This window comes from Triticum aestivum, chromosome 2A, assembly GCF_018294505.1.
Source record: "Triticum aestivum cultivar Chinese Spring chromosome 2A, IWGSC CS RefSeq v2.1, whole genome shotgun sequence".
NCBI classification, from domain to species: domain Eukaryota; kingdom Viridiplantae; phylum Streptophyta; class Magnoliopsida; order Poales; family Poaceae; genus Triticum; species Triticum aestivum.
The window spans coordinates 16,116,511-16,132,934 of NC_057797.1; the positions used below are offsets into that span (position 1 = coordinate 16,116,511).

General features: G+C 45.7%; 2 protein-coding genes across 4 annotated transcripts; one reads left to right on the top strand and one right to left on the bottom strand.

Moving 5' to 3' along the window:
• Positions 1-520: 520 nt before the first annotated feature.
• LOC123187009 (protein PAIR1) lies at positions 521-7,919 on the top strand. 3 transcript variants are annotated; one of them, XM_044598753.1, is made up of 14 exons: positions 521-722; positions 809-992; positions 1,634-1,787; positions 2,023-2,157; positions 2,302-2,354; positions 2,446-2,643; positions 3,313-3,372; positions 3,456-3,838; positions 4,511-4,676; positions 5,025-5,103; positions 5,202-5,463; positions 6,307-6,472; positions 6,863-6,941; positions 7,199-7,919. In XM_044598753.1, exons 1-14 carry the CDS (start codon positions 664-666, stop codon positions 7,450-7,452), a joined length of 2,232 nt encoding a protein of 743 aa, XP_044454688.1. In that variant the 5' UTR covers positions 521-663; the 3' UTR covers positions 7,453-7,919. The 3 variants fall into 3 exon arrangements, with proteins under 3 accessions (XP_044454688.1, XP_044454690.1, XP_044454689.1); XM_044598755.1 differs by lacking the exons at positions 5,202-5,463; positions 6,307-6,472; positions 6,863-6,941 and having other exon boundaries at positions 546-722; XM_044598754.1 differs by lacking the exons at positions 5,025-5,103; positions 5,202-5,463; positions 6,307-6,472 and having other exon boundaries at positions 546-722.
• Positions 7,920-8,548: 629 nt separating this feature from the next.
• Positions 8,549-10,380, bottom strand: LOC123187010 (7-deoxyloganetin glucosyltransferase). The gene is made up of 2 exons (XM_044598756.1): positions 9,805-10,380; positions 8,549-9,692 (listed from the first exon to the last, which is right to left on the bottom strand). The coding sequence occupies exons 1-2, from the start codon at positions 10,316-10,318 to the stop codon at positions 8,740-8,742; spliced, it is 1,467 nt and encodes a 488-aa protein (XP_044454691.1). The 5' UTR covers positions 10,319-10,380; the 3' UTR covers positions 8,549-8,739.
• Between the last annotated feature and the right edge of the window lie 6,044 nt (positions 10,381-16,424).

Here is a 16,424-nt window from a genome sequence, read left to right on the forward strand (position 1 = left end):
CAATTGACGAGGACGAGTGTAGATCGACTTCTGCATCCCCGTAACGACAAGAACAACAAGACACAAGTCCCAGACGACGACGACGACTTCCCAACTTAGTAAAGTACCACAACAAACCCACTGCCCCCTCCCTGTAACCGCTCAATTTTAGAAAAGGGGGTTTTGTCTCTAAAATAAAGGTTGTGTTTCACAAGGGGGAAAATGGTTTTGGAAGAGGAAAAACGATTTGCCTAGAGGTGGTGTTTCAGAAAGAAAAAAAATGTCTCTGAGTGGTTGCAACAAAGGCCCTTCATATTTACTCCCTCCGTTTCTAAATATAATTTTTTATAAAGATTTCACTATGAACCATATACGGATGTATATAGATGTATTTTAGAATGTAGATTCACTCATTTTGCTTCGTATATAGTCCATTGAAGTATTCCAACAAATAGTATTTAGGAATTGAGGGAGTACATTTAAAAAAAGGGGGCTCTTATTACTGCTCACAGATCGGACGGCTATTCGTGGCTCCATCCAACAGTCAGCGGGACGAAACCCACACACCTCTCTCCCTGTGGTTCAAATTTTCATTTTCATTTTCCTTGTGGGTGCTCTGCCCCTCCTCGCCGGCCACCGCCGCCGCCGTATCCGCCTCCTCGCCGGGGAAGGGAAGACGAGCCGATGAAGCTCGGGACCAACAGCGCGTGCGACCCCCGCGCCGTCTCTCTCCCCCCGCCCCGGTAAGACCAGCCCCCCTCCGTTTCCCTCCCCCCTATATCCCCGTCCGCTGCCCCCTGAAACGTGCGGTGGTTCAATTTCGGATCAGGGGTGGCGACGGGAGGGCCAGCGCGCCCGCTGCTTCCTCCGCGTCGGCGGCGGGGAATCTGCCCCAGGCGGCGCCGTCGCAGCAGCAGGCCTTCTCGCTCCCGCGCCCGAAGCTGCCGCGGCTCCCGGAGTCGGAGGCCTTCGTCGGCCAGGCCCTCCACCGGCCCACGCCCGCGCGCCACCAGGTATCCTCCGCTCCTCCCTCCTCCCCGCCGTTGCCACTGAACTCGTCCGTGGATCCGGTGTGCCTTTTTTTGTTTGTTAAGTTCAGTTCCTCAACGCCACTGAAACTGAATTGGTTCAGTGAGCAGCTCCAGCAGCGTTTCCGAACGAATTGGCTATGGTGATGAGTGGGATCAACAGTCCGATTCCACAAACCGATTGGCTGTGGCGGCATTGCGCCATCTTGGTCTTTTTTCTGTTTGTTGCACGTGTACTCAAGTATGATGGTCAGTGTCTTACGAACTTTGTCAGCATTCTGCCTTGCTTCTGCCGGACTGACACCATATATTATAGAAGCGGTCCGTTGTATGCAACTTCTGTTCGTCGTGAATGACTTCCGCGTTATCCATAGAAGCATGATGAATGACTTCAGGTTGTGGTATTTCTGTCTGTTGCACGTGGATGTACTGAAACATGAGGTCTAGGTCCCAGGTAGTTTATCTGTATTTGTGCCTTGCTTCTGCTAGACTGGCCTCCTTATTACAGATGCAGCTTCTGGTCGTTGTCTTGCTGCTAAATGTTTCACTAACAGCACACAGCTTACTAATTACGAAATATGTGTACACCAATTTTGACCTCCATTTTTCATCTCATTGGTGGCCAGGGATTTGGCTTGCATGACGACTCGTCGGAGAGGATGCCTCCATTTCCTCCCAGTTCAGCATCTCATGCACAAGAAGAACCCCAGCAGCAGCAACCGGTGATCATACCCAGAAGCACTACCCTGCGCTGGAACCCCTCTCCTACAGACACTAGATGTAAGCTCTGAATCCCCAAGTAATGCATCCGATTGATTTAACGTCTCACACCAACTTCAGGAACATTTTTCTTGTTCACCTCTGTTTTATCTCATTATCTGGGCATGCAAACCAGACTGGCGTGTGCTTTTATGGTAGAAAGAGCACCGGATGCCGTTCTGTGTCTAGACCTCACCATCACTAAGCTGTGAGTATGTTTTGTTTGGTGTGCCTGATGATGGTAGCATTTCAACAGGTCGGGTTAATGAGGACGCTGAGCGCAGGTTTCAGCTGCTGTCAGGTTCAGTGCACAAGGTGGGGATGGTATTGGACTCGGTACAAACTGATGTTATTCAGTTAAACCGAACCATGAAGGAGGCGTCGCTTGAATGTAAGCCTTGCAAACCGGTACTGTTGATCATAATAGGAATTGCAGCAGCTTCTGCTTTGCTCATAAACTTTGCACTTTGATTTCTCTTCTTCTTCGACAACTGATGCATCATATAAGTGAATCGTATTTATCTGTTACGTGCAGCTGGTGGTGTGCTGCAAAAGTTTGATCTCCTAGAGGATACACTTCAGAAAATTGTAAGAGTAGTTGATGTCTCAGTTCTTTCTCCTACCATTTCATTGTTTGCAAAGACAACAAAGTTTGATATATTCAAATATGTTATCGCAGATTAAAGGACAAAATGATCTGAAAGTACTTGCTGAAAACAGCACGAAAAGCAACTCTGATCAGCTGAATGTAATCAACTCTCGCACCAGCAAATTGAATGAGATGTCTTTGGCCGTTTCAGTCTGCCCAAAACAAGTGCGAGCAGATTTAAGGGAGCTGCATGGTGACATCTTTAGGGTTCTTACAAAGGACATGGAGGTACTTCTTCTGCTGCTAATCTACCGCTAGCTTTGGCACGTCTTTTTTTGGTTCATTTTGTCTCTAGGAATTATCCTGATGGTTGGCATGTGCACATAAGTAATTAATGTACCAGTATCTCAATTTCTCTGTTGTCTCCATATGTGTGGGTTCAGTTCCATATAAACATATAAGTTTTTCTAAATCTCTTCATGTATCCAGATTCTTGAAATAACATCATTTTCTTGTATAACTAGCAAGATGCCCATGCGTTGCACGGAACATCAAGATGCATTTGTATGAGTAGTTTATCTTGTGGGAGAAAAGGATAAACGAGGGATGGCCTTATTTGCAAATGTGGAGAGGGGTGTGGGTATCTTTTTGCAAAATTGCCATAGTTTCCTTCCTATCCGTCAGATATAAATCGGACGACCTATATTGCAAGATGGCAGGCACACCATCATCACCAACTCTGCTTTTTATAAGAGTATAGATATAGATATAGATGATCATGTCACATAACATTCAGCATTCTCAGTAGGTGATAGCAGTTACTTTCTCTTTGAGATGGCTCAAAAACCTCACAGTCATGTCTATTAAGTGGCATGTCACTCTTTTCGTACTGAAGAAACCTACGTGGATAGTTTTGCACTACAACTGCCTGATCTTTGTGTCTCTTCATTCATGCAGGGGGTTGTTAGAGATATCAGGTCTCTGAGTACTACGCCTGCTGTAATGCCAATGCTGCCAGTATGTTTACTCATTACTTGATGAGCTGAATCCATAAGTCTTTTCTTATCCTTGTCTCACTGTCTTTTCTGCCTTGGTTGAAGGACCATGTGGTAGCAAAAGGAAGTCCCCTGATGAAAAAGATGTCTGTAGCAAACGAAAGGCCTACAATGAACCAGACAACAGTAGCAAAAGGAAGTCCCCTGATGAACAAGATGTCTGTAGCAAACGAAAGGCCTACAATGAACCAGACACCAGTAGCAAATGGACGGCCCCTGATGAACCAAACACCAGTGGCAAATGGAAGCCCCATGATCATCAACCAGGCTCGAGTAGGAAATGGAAGGTCCCAGCTGAAACAAACACCAGTTACAGATGCAATGCCCCAGAGGGATCTAACACCAGAGATAAATGGAAGGCCCCAGAAGGACCGAATACCATTAGCAGATGGATGTCCCCATATGGAACAAATAACACCAACAAAACCGTAATATTCTAGTCTCAGTTTCTCACATAATTCAGTTATTAGCTAAATATACAGAGATTTTATACAAAGATTCCTAGAAGTATCCTGCTCTGATAGGTATACAAAGCTATGTGGTGTGGCCACAGAGAAAAGCCCTTTTTTAATGATAGTTTTCTCGCTGTTATTTCAGTTCTATCAGCAAGGTTTTCTTTACCTGGATCATATGATGCCAGATTTAACCTAGGTGTTTTTGCACATAGAAGGGGCATCAGAGCACAACATGTATGCCCTATAATTTAGAGAATTGAAGTCACAGTTTTCATGAAAGGGTGTTAAAAAAAGGTTTCTTAATGTGCTAACTAAGACTAAATTTTGAAATCCTTGAACACAAGTACAAAGATTGTTAAACTTTTTCAAAATGTTCAAATAACCATTCATATCTGCATAATCCTGTGGTAAGATGCTTATTTTCATGAGAGAGCTGGTTTAAATTTAATACTGGCAATTCAAATCTTGAAATGGTACATGTTGTATTGCTCCAAAACACTCTCTCTTTCTTCAGGAAGAATATATTCATGACTTTTCAGTTGTATTACAAATATGACTCTGCATATACATTATGTCTTCACTGTTTTGCTCATTATGTCCTTGTTAAATTTCTGGATTCTGACAAAGCTTGCCTATTAATGCCAGCCTTCCTGCACGTTCCACTTATACTACAAGGGCGTCAGTTCTGAAGCCGAAGGTAGAACAGGGTAAGGTAAAAGCAGCTCACATGGTTGGTACAAGCTACAGGCTAGCACCTTCACAGAAAGAGGAGTTGAATGAAAAGGTCAATCCCCAAGAGCCAACTAAGAAGGTAACCTGTGATACCTTGCCCCTTTCCATCGTTATGAAATTGGTATAGGATACCTCGAGCAAACTAATGTTGTTGGCTAGTTTGGGTACGATTTTCATGCTTTCAACAGTCAAAGGAAACACCTGTTGCAATACTGCTTACAGTTCAGGGCCAATGTCCTTCTGGAAAAAGCATACCACTGAGTTCTGGTTCTGAAAAAAGCATACCTATGAATTATTGAATTTACTGGAACATGATTGAAGCTGCAGCTGTAACTTTTCGTATGTGCCTCTGCAGTAGACTGAAAACTTGCGCTTGCATTATATTCAGTGTGTGATCGTGGCTCTGTACTTGTGTTTGAAAATGCAGGAACCAGTTAAAATAATCATCGATTCAGATAATGGCAGTAAAGCGTGCACTTCCCGGATGATTCTGAACATGGAGCCAGGTAGAGCTCATTCCTTTTTGTGCATGCTTTTCTTATGTCGTTTCTAGTTTCCTGCCTCAAAAAGGAGAGGGAGACCCTGATGAACGGAACATCTGTAGCAAACGGAAGACCTACAATGAACCAGACACCAGTAGCAAATGGACTACCCCTGATGAACCAAACACCAGTGGAAAATGGAAGCCCCATGGTCGTCAACCAAGCTCCAGTAGGAAATGGAAGGTCCCAGCTGAAACAGACACCGGCAACAGATGGAACGACCCAGAGGGATCTAACACCAGAGATAAGTGGAACTCCCCAGAAGGACCAAATACCAGTAGCAAATGGAAGGCCCCATATGGAACAAATACTGGCAAAAAAAACGTAATATTCTAGTCTCTGTTTCTGACATAGTTCAGTTGATAGCTAAATATACAGAGATGTCATACAAAGATTCCTAGAAGTACCCTGCTGTGATAGGGATACAAAGCTATGCGGTGTGGCCATGGATTTCGAGTCGCGCGACTAGTCGCAACTAGTAGATGAGTCGCAAAAAAATGTTGACTCTACTTAGTGTCGACTCATGACTCGAGTCGCGACTAGTCGCAACTGTAGGCTCGACTTTTTCCGAGTCGCTACCCCAGAATGACTCATCGACTCGAAAACCATGGGTTTGGCCGCAGATAAAACTCCTTTTTTCGTGAGAATTTTCTTGCTGTTATTTCGGTTCTACTCACAAGATTTTCTTAACCTGAATCTCACGATGCCAGATTTAACCTAGGTGTTTTTGCACATAGAAGGGGATTCACAGGAGAGCATGTATGCCCTGTAATTTAGAGAACTGAAGTCACAGTTTTCATGAAAGGGTGTTAAAAAAAGGTTTCTTAATGTGCTAACTAAAACTAAATTTTGAAATCCTCGAACACAAGTGCGGAGACTGTTAAACTTTCCCAAAAGGTTCAAATAACCATTCATATCTGCATAATCCTGTGGTAAGATGCTTATTTTCATGACAGAGCTGGTTTAAGGCTGGCAATTCAAATCTTAAAATGGTACATATTGTATCGCTCCAAAACACTCGGTCTCTCTTTCTTCAGGAAGGTTATATTCATGACTTTTCAGTTGTAATACAAATATGACTCTGCATACACATTATGTCTTCACTGTTTTCTCATTATGTCCTTGTAAGATTTTTCGATTCTGACAAAGCTTGCTTATTAATGCCAGCCTTCCTGCATGTTCCACTTATGCTACAAGGCCATCAGTTCTGAAGCCAGATGTAGAACAGGGCAAGGTAAAAGCAAATCATATGGTTGGTACAAGCTACAGGGTAGCACCTACACAGAAAGAGGTGTTGAATCAAAAGGTCAATTCTCAAGAGCCAACTAAGAAGGTAACCTGTGATACCTTGCCCCTTTGTACCTTAATGAAATTGGTATTGGGATACCACGAGCAAAACTAATGTTGTTGGCTAGTTCGGCTGCGAATGCTTCAACAGTTAAAGGAAACACCTTTTGCAATACTGCTTACAGTTCATGGCCAATATCCTTCTGACGAAAACATACCACTGAGTTCTACTCCGTAGTTCTGAAAAATGCACACCGCTGAAAAATGCAACCCACTGAATTACGGTTCTGAAAAAAGCATACCTATGAATTTACTGGAACATGCTTGCAGCTGCAGCTGTAACTTTTCATATGCGATTCTGTAGTAGACTGAAAAGTTGTGCTTGCATTATACTCAGTGTGTGACCGTGCCTTCGTACTTGTGTTTGAAAATGCAGGAACCAGTTAAAATAATCATCGATTCAGATAATGACAGTAAAGGGTGCACTTCCCGGGCGATTCTGAAGATGGAACCAGGTAGAGTTCATTCCTTTTTGTGCATGCTTTTCTTATGTCGATTCTCGTTTCCTGCCTCGGACAGGGCAGGGAGACCCTAACTGGTAATCATTTATAACAGAGAGATAATCATCGGCGATTACCATTTACCACTTAATAGTTTCTATTGCAGCATGCATTGTTATTACCAAAGAACCAAGAAATCCTTATTTGCAGCACAAAAAATATATAAATGAAAAGAAGTAAATCACACCCTCTGTTATGTATATATGCTGCAGCTCACCTGATGAAGGAAGTCGGCAGCGAGTCGGGACCGCAGCTTGTGTGGGGTGCGAGGAAGAGGAGGACGAGAAGCGAGACACTGCCCATTGATGCCGCCACCTTGCTGCCAGGAGAAGGGGAGAAGAGGATGCGGGGACCTGGACCAGATGCACAGGAGGACGAGGCTGTTCAAGCGGTTGAAGCCGCTCCAGCAAAGCGGGCTCACCGGTTCAACCCCAAGTACGATGCGACCCTGTGGATCACCTGCTGAGGTGGTCTGAGAAGCCACATCGGCGCCGGGCACACTGACAAAACAATGGTTGTTCGACTTTGGCAACATCAATGCACATAGTATCGTTTCACCTATGACCCCCACAACTCAAACACATTACACATGTACACCATAGATGTCCAGGGAGGTAAAGTCCTTTTTTTTTTTCAACCATTTCAACTGTTGTTTACGCGAGGTCCACATGAGGAACAGACTGAAGAATTGCAAATGAGGTATACAAGTAGCACCTGCAACATGGTAGGCAGTGAGTTTATTCTGTATGCAATCTATGGTTCTAAGTTAATCCACTGGCACTGGTTGCATTGCCTCAGCTTCCTTCCTCAAACCCTCCAATAGAGCCGACGATAGGTACCGCTCTCCCGCGCTCGGATGAACAGTCTGAAACAACAGGTGCATTGTTCAGTTACTCTTCTGAAACTTCTTCATGTTAACATTTTTTTGGATAATTTTCACATAGATGGATATGTATGGCGTACCATCATGAGCTTCCCTTTGTTTTTTGGCCACTTTGTGAGCTCAATCGTGGCCACTGTGTTGGCTCCTGATGATATCCCCACCTGCAAAAAATCGACAGGTTCAGCAATAGTTCAATGAGTTTGATCCAGTTTCACATGAGTCTGTTATTCTTCTTGATTCTTCCCAAACATACATTTTCTTTTGGTATGGGAGCGGTAAATTTATTTTTGCATCTTACCAGTAGACCCTCTTGCAGTGCCAACTGTACGGATAAAAATTTGAACCTGTGTAGATAGATATAGACATCTTGCCTTTTGATTATGACCACCAATAGTCAGACCGTCTGGATACACAGTTGGTCCTACTGCTGCTGCTGCAGGGGGAGAAGGAAGAGACGCCGGTGCCGGCGCCGGTAGAGGAGGACGAGGAGGAGGCTAGTCCGCCGCGGCTGGCTCCCGTGAGAAGAGACTTGTGGGAGACTAGAATAAAATCTGCCCTTTAGGTGAGATCGTATTTAGAAAATTAAAAAAATTCTGCCACCAGAACACATTACGTGTTTTCCTGAAAGAAGGTACACTACCTTACCATATTTTTTTCAAAGTATCAAGTCTCACAATCATAATTCAAAACACATTGCATTGCATTAACTTCTCGCACGGCCACAACCCAACCAAACAATATGCTAACCTCATAGCCAAGTACACGCCTTATTGGATCAACAAACAGTCCATGCAGAAACTCAAATTCGCATTTCCCAACCTATCGGTTGGATCCACATGCATCTCAAATTCCGAATTCTATCCAGCATTCTTAGTGGAGTAGTACATCCTTGAACATACTCTCAAGGTTGGCCAGTGACCTGCCACCAGGTTGTGTTGTCGCACGAACGGCTATCTCGCTCCACTCCGCCGCCTTCCGCCTCATTTCTCTCCCCACCCCTTCTCCTCCCATCACCTCCCGTATCCTTGCCTCAACCACCTCCCGGCGCACATCATCGCCAACTTCCATCCCAACGCCCCACTCCACACACGCGTAACGGGAGTTAGTTTGCTGCTCGGCGAAGAAGGGCCAGCACAACATTGGCACCCCGGCACTAAGGCCCTCCATCGTGGAGTTCCACCCGCAGTGCGTCAAGAAGGCGCCCACTGCCTCGTGCCGTAACACCGCCTCCTGTTCGCACCAGCTCGCAAGGAGACACCTGCCCTTGGTTGCATCTAGGAACTCAGAAGGCAGCATGGCAGCATCACCCTTTACCAGGTCGTTCCTCATGATCCAGAGGAAGTCGAAGCCGCAGTTGGCAAGCCCCCACGCAAACTCCACCAGCTCCTGCTCGGACATGGTGGTTATGCTTCCGTAGTTGACATACACCACAGATCGGGGCTCCCTACCCTGGAGCCATTCGAGGCAGGACCGGTCTTCTCTCCAGAGACTGGGGCGTATGGCGGCGAGCGTGCCGCCAACATCGCCTTCCGAAACCAGCTGCTCAGTAAGGACGTTAAGCGGGCCGATGGTGTAGACGGGTATAGGGAGGATGGAACACATGGCGTCCAGAGCCTTCTGCTCGAGCTCGTCAATGGTGTTGAGGATGACGGCGGCCGCACGGTCCGACTGCTCGGCCTCATGCTTGAGGAAGTTGAACATCACGTCGCCAGGGTCCGTCGTGCGGATGAAGGATGAGAAGTCTCGGAGGCGCATGTGCTTGCTCATCCCGCGTGCCCGTGTCACCGGCGTGTCCAAGTACCCGTTCTTCACTTGCTCTTCATCTGCTCAGATCAATGAAAACGCCCAGCATCACACATACGGAATGCAACATATCTTCGGGACATGGTTGGCTGGTTGCTACTTGTTACAAACTGGGCATGGCGCCATACATACCTTTAAGAGGGGTGAGGCCCTCGTCTAGGAGGAACTGGAAGTTGCGGTAGCCCATGAAACCGCAGACACTGGCAGTCCAGAACAGCACACATGGCACGCCGAGTTCCACCGCGGCATCCATGCTAAAGCTCATGACTTCGTCCGACACAACGCAACTCACTGGCGGCACCCCAGCCACACTGTTGAGGTCGTGGAGTAGGTTCCTTAGATGGGGAAGGAGGCAGGTGGTCATGATGGAATGGCAGAGGGATGGTATGTCCTGCGTGGCGTCGGCATCGAACAAAGGCAAACCGTCAGGAATGGTGGCGAAGCGGAAGTCCGGAAGGCCTGCCACGGCGTGAGGACCGCGGGAGCGGACCAGACGGCGGTGGTTATACTCGGTGTTGACGAAGGTGACGTGGAAGCCCTTGCAGTGAAAGATCTTTGCCAGCTTCATCATCGGCGTGATGTGGCCCTGAGCCGGGAACGGCACGAACACAGCGTGCGGCTTCTTGTTCGTGGTAGTAGCACCCATGTCGTCGCCCGGAGTGGTAGAAATGCAGCTCAAGATTTGAAACTGAGTTTTTAGAGGGAAATGTGATCTTCTCTGCTTGTACGGGCAATCACACAGTGCATATATATAGCGACTGAGAGTGGCAATTGCTGCGCGTATAGAGTTCAATATTAGTCTTAAAAAAGGTCAAATACGGCACGAATGCACGATGGATGGATGAGAACGTGTATGTATTGGATTAAGTATAAGTGGTCATGTCGTTTGCCTTTACTAATAAAGTAGTAATGAATATTGTCGATTAAATGCTCCATCTAGAAGTTTTGTGCAACAGAACCAGATTCTTGAGCCATGCTCACTGAACGAAAGGTGACTGCTGAGTAGTATTTAAATTGTTTCAAGGTACCAACCTCAGGTGTGAAGAATAATCTATAATTAACTTTGTGTCTGAGGCTATTATATAATTTATTGGATGTGTGTTTGTTTGAAGATAATTGCTATTTGTTTTTGTGAAGAAAAAAAATCTAACTCTCCCCCCAATAAGTATTTTTGTTCATTCTTTTGTTTTTACTCACTGCTGTTACCAACATGGTGAGAGTGTCCTCTGTCTTCCATTCTTTTGTCCACCATGCTAAAATGCTGATATACAACCTAAGAAATGGCCCACACAAATAATATGATCTAACGCCATCATTAAGGGCATCCACAACATTACAATAAAACATTCTCTAAGGAAAGAAAGATAGATGTTATCGGTCAAGAAACTTTAGCATATGTTCTCTACAAAAATAGAAGGGAAACATACATGATCATGTGAAAAGAGATGGTGAGAGGGACCATGTTAAAAGTGCTCTTGAACGTAGGACATATTTTCTATGAAATTTTATCCTTTAGTTCATCACTATAGTAATCATATTGATTGGTAACTTTATGTATACTTCATCTTCTATTAAACGATTGATTAGAAAATCCAATGTTAGCTCTGGACCTAGCCGCCGCCTCCCAAGAACCCTAGATTTCTGCCTCCCACCGGCGCCGGCGCCGGTCCATCTCGTCTCCGGTGGCCCTATGGCCATGGAGGCGGAGTGGATCTCGGCCCTTGCCGGTGGGAGGGCTCCGTTTTAGATCTTTTTTCGAGATTTGTTAGGGTTTGTGTCCTACTCAGGAAGACGAGACGGCGGCGGCTCCCTGAAGATGGAATAAAGGTCTCCCTGTTGGAAATATGCCCTAGAGGCAATAATAAAAGCATTATTATTATATTTCCTTGTTCATGATAATTGTCTTTATTCATGCTATAATTGTGTTATCCGGAAATCGTAATACATGTGTGAATAACAGACACCAACATGTCCCTAGTAAGCCTCTAGTTGACTAGCTCGTTGATCAATAGATAGTCATGGTTTCCTGACTATGGGCATTGGATGTCATTGATAACGAGATCACATCATTCGGAGAATGATGTGATGGACAAGACCCAATCTTAAACATAGCATAAGATCGTATAGTTCGTTTGCTAGAGTTTTCCAATGTCAAGTATCCTTTCCTTAGACCATGAGATCGTGTAACTCCCGGATACCGTAGGAGTACTTTGGGTGTGCCATACGTCACGACGTAACTGGGTGACTATAAAGGTATACTGCGGGTATCTCCGAAAGTGTTTGTTGGGTTGACATGGATCGAGACTGGGATTTGTCACTCCGTATGACGGAGAGGTATCACTGGGCCCACTCGGTAATGCATCATCATTATGAGCTCAAAGTGACCAAGTGTCTGGTCACGGGATCATGCATTACGGTACGAGTAAAGTGACTTGCCGGTAACGAGATTGAACGAGGTATTGGGATACCGACGATCGAATCTCGGGCAAGTAACATATCGATTGACAAAGGGAATTGCATACGGGGTTGCTTGAATCCTCGACATCGTGGTACATCCGATGAGATCATCGTGGAGCATGTGGGAGCCAACATGGGTATCCAGATCCCGCTGTTGGTTATTGCCCGAGAGCCGTCTCGGTCATGTCTGCATGTCTCCCGAACCCGTAGGGTCTACACACTTAAGGTTCGGTGACGCTAGGGTTGTAGGGATATATATATGCAGTAACCCGAATGTTGTTCGGAGTCCCGTATGAGATCCCGGACGTCACGAGGAGTTTCGGAATGGTCCGGAGGTAAAGAATTATATATAGGAAGTGCTATTTTGGCCATCGGGACAAGTTTCGGGGTCACCGGTATTGTACCGGGACCACCAGAAGGGTCCCGGGGGGTCCACCGGGTGGGGCCACCTGCCCCGGGGGCCACAAGGGCTGTAGGGGGTGCGCCTTGGCCTACATGGGCCAAGGGGAACCAGCCCAAGAGACCCATGCGCCTAGGGTTCCAAAGGGGAAGAGTCCCACAAGTGGAAGGCACCTCCTAGGTGCCTTGGGGGGGAGGAAATCCTCCCTTGGCCGCCGCCCCCTTGGGAGATCAGATCTCCCAGGGCCGGCACCCCCCCCCCAAAGAGGCCTATATAAAGGGGGGAGGGGAAGGGGGCAGCCACACCCTTTGCCTTGGCGCCTCCCTCTCCCTCTCCAACACCTCCTCCTCCTCCGTAGAGCTCGGCGAAGCCTTGCCGGAGTACTGCAGCTCCACCATCACCACGCCGTCGTGCTGCTGCTGGAGCCATCTTCCTCAACCTCTCCTTTGCCTTGCTGGATCAAGAAGAAGGAGACGTTACGCTGACCATATGTGTGTTGAACGCGGAGGTGCCGTCCGTTCGGCGCTAGGATCTCCGGTGATTTGGATCACGTCGTGTACGACTACCTCATCCCCGTTCCTTGAACGCTTCCGCACGCGATCTACAAAGGTATGTAGATGAATCTGAATACTCGTTGCTAGATGAACTCATAGATGGATCTTGGTGAAACCGTAGGAAAATTTTTGTTTTCTGCAACGTTCCCCTACAGTGGCATCATGAGCTAGGTCTATGCGTAGTTCTCTATTGCACGAGTAGAACACAATTTGTTGTGGGCGTAGATGTTGTCAACTTTCTTGCCGCTACTAGTCTTATCTTGCTTCAGCGGTATTGTGGGATGAAGCGGCCCGGACCAACCTTACACGTACGCTTACGTGAGACCGGTTCCACCGACTGACATGCACTAGTTGCATAAGGTGGCTGGCGGGTGTCTGTCTCTCCCACTTTAGTTGGAGCGGATTCGATGAAAAGGGTCCTTATGAATGGTAAATAGAAGTTGACAAATCACGTTGTGGCTTTTACGTAGGTAAGAAAACGTTCTTGCTAGAACCCTAATTCAGCCACGTAAAACTTGCAACAACAATTAGAGGACGTCTAACTTGTTTTTGCAGCAAGTGCTTGGTGATATGATATGGCAAAAGTTGTGATGAATGATGAATGATATATATGTGATGTATGAGATCATGTTCATGTAATAGGAATCACGACTTGCATGTCGATGAGTATGACAACCGGCAGGAGCCATAGGAGTTTTCATTATTCTTTTATGACCTGCGTGTCGCCATGTAAATTACTTTACTTTATTGCTAAACGCATTAGCCATAGTAGTAGAAGTAATAGTTGGCGAGCAACTTCATGGAGACACGATGATGGAGATCATGATGATGGAGATCATAGGAGCTATGTGATATTGGCCATATCATGTCACTATTATTATTTGATTACATGTGATGTTTATCATGTTTTTGCATCTTGTTTACTTAGAACGACGGTAGTAAATAAGATGATCCCTCATAATAATTTCAAGAAGTGTTCCCCCTAACTGTGCACCATTGCGACAGTTCGTTGTTTCGAAGCACCACGTGATGATCGGGTGTGATAGATTCTAACGTTCGCATACAACGGGTGTAAGACAGATTTACACATGCAAACACTTAGGTTGACTTGACGAGCCTAGCATGTACAGACATGGCCTCGGAACACAGAAGACCGAAAGGTCGAGCATGAGTCGTATAGAAGATACGATCAACATGAAGATGTTCACCAATGTTGACTAGTCCGTCTCACGTGATGATCGGACACGGCCTAGTTGACTTGGATCATGTAATACTTAGATGACTAGAAGAGGGATGTCTATCTAAGTGGGAGTTCATTAAATAATTTGATTAGATGAACTTTAAAATTATCATGAACTTAGTCTAAAATATTTACAATATGTCTTGTAGATCAAATGGCCAACGTAGTCCTCAATTTCAACGCGTTCCTAGAGAAAACCAAGTTGAAAGACGATGGCAGCAACTACACGGACTGGGTCCGGAACCTGAGGATCATCCTCATAGCTGCCAAGAAAGATTATGTCCTACAAGCACCGCTGGGTGACGCACCTGTTCTCCCTGCAGAACAAGACGTTATGAACGCTTGGCAGTCACGTTCCGATGATTACTCCCTCGTTCAGTGCGGCATGCTTTACAGCTTAGAGCCGGGGCTCCAAAAGCGTTTTGAGAGACATGGAGCATATGAGATGTTCGAAGAGCTGAAAATGATTTTCCAAGCTCATGCCAGGGTCGAGAGATATGAAGTCTCCGACAAATTCTTCAGCTGTAAGATGGATGAAAATAGCTCTGTCAGTGAACACATACTCAAGATGTCTGGGTTGCACAACCGCTTGACTCAACTGGAAGTTAATCTCCCGGATGAAGCGGTCATTGACAGAATCCTCCAGTCGCTTCCACCAAGCTACAAGAGCTTTGTGATGAACTTCAATATGCAGGGGATGGAAAATACCATTCCTGAAGTATTTGCTATGCTGAAATCAGCAGAGGTAGAAATCAAGAAGGAACATCAAGTGTTGATGGTGAATAAAACCACTAAGTTCAAGAAGGGCAAGGGTAAAAAGAACTTCAAGAAGGACGGCAAGGAAGTTGCCGCGCCCGGTAAGCAAGTTGCCGGGAAGAAGCCAAAGAATGGACCCAAGCCCGAGACTGAGTGCTTTTATTGCAAGGGAAGTGGTCACTGGAAGCGGAATTGCCCCAAATACTTAGCGGACAAGAAGGCCGGCAAAACAAAAGGTATATGTGATATACATGTAATTGATGTGTACCTTACCAGTACTCGTAGTAGCTCTTGGGTATTTGATACCGGTGCAGTTGCTCACATTTGTAACTCAAAGCAGGAGCTGCGGAATAAGCGAAGACTGGGGAAGGATGAGGTGACGATGCGCGTCGGGAATGGTTCCAAGGTCGATGTGATCGCCGTCGGCACGCTACCTCTACATTTACCTACGGGATTAGTTTTAAACCTCAATAATTGTTATTTAGTGCCAAGTTTGAGCATGAACATTGTGTCTGGATCTCGTTTAATTCGAGATGGCTACTCATTTAAATCCGAGAATAATGGTTGTTCTATTTATATGAGTGATATGTTTTATGGTCATGCTCCGATGGTTAATGGTTTATTCTTGATGAATCTCGTACGTGATGATACACATATTCATAGTGTGAATACCAAAAGAGTTAAAGTTGATAATGATAGTCCCACATACTTGTGGCACTTCGCCTTGGTCACATAGGTGTCAAACGCATGAAGAAGCTCCATGCAGATGGACTTTTAGAGTCTCTTGATTATGAATCATTTGACACGTGCGAACCATGCCTTATGGGTAAAATGACCAAGACTCCGTTCTCGGGAACAATGGAGTGAGCAACCAACTTATTGGAAATCATACATACTGATGTTGCGGTCCAATGAGTGTTGAGGCTCGCGGTGGCTATCGTTATGTTCTCACCCTCACTGATGACTTGAGTAGATATGGGTATATCTACTTAATGAAACACAAGTCTGAGACCTTTGAAAAGTTCAAGGAATTTCGGAGTGAGGTTGAAAATCAACGTGACAGAAAAATCAAGTTTCTACGATCAGATCGTGGAGGAGAATACTTGAGTCACGAATTTGGCACACACTTAAGAAAATGTGGAATAGTGTCACAACTCACGCCGCCTAGAACACCTCAACGTAATGGTGTGTCCGAACGTCGTAATCGCACTCTATTAGATATGGTACGATCTATGATGTCTCTTACCAATCTACCGCTATCCTTTTGGGGTCATGCTTTAGAGACTGCCGCATTCACTTTAAATAGGGCTCCGTCGAAATCCGTTGAGACGACACCGTATGAATT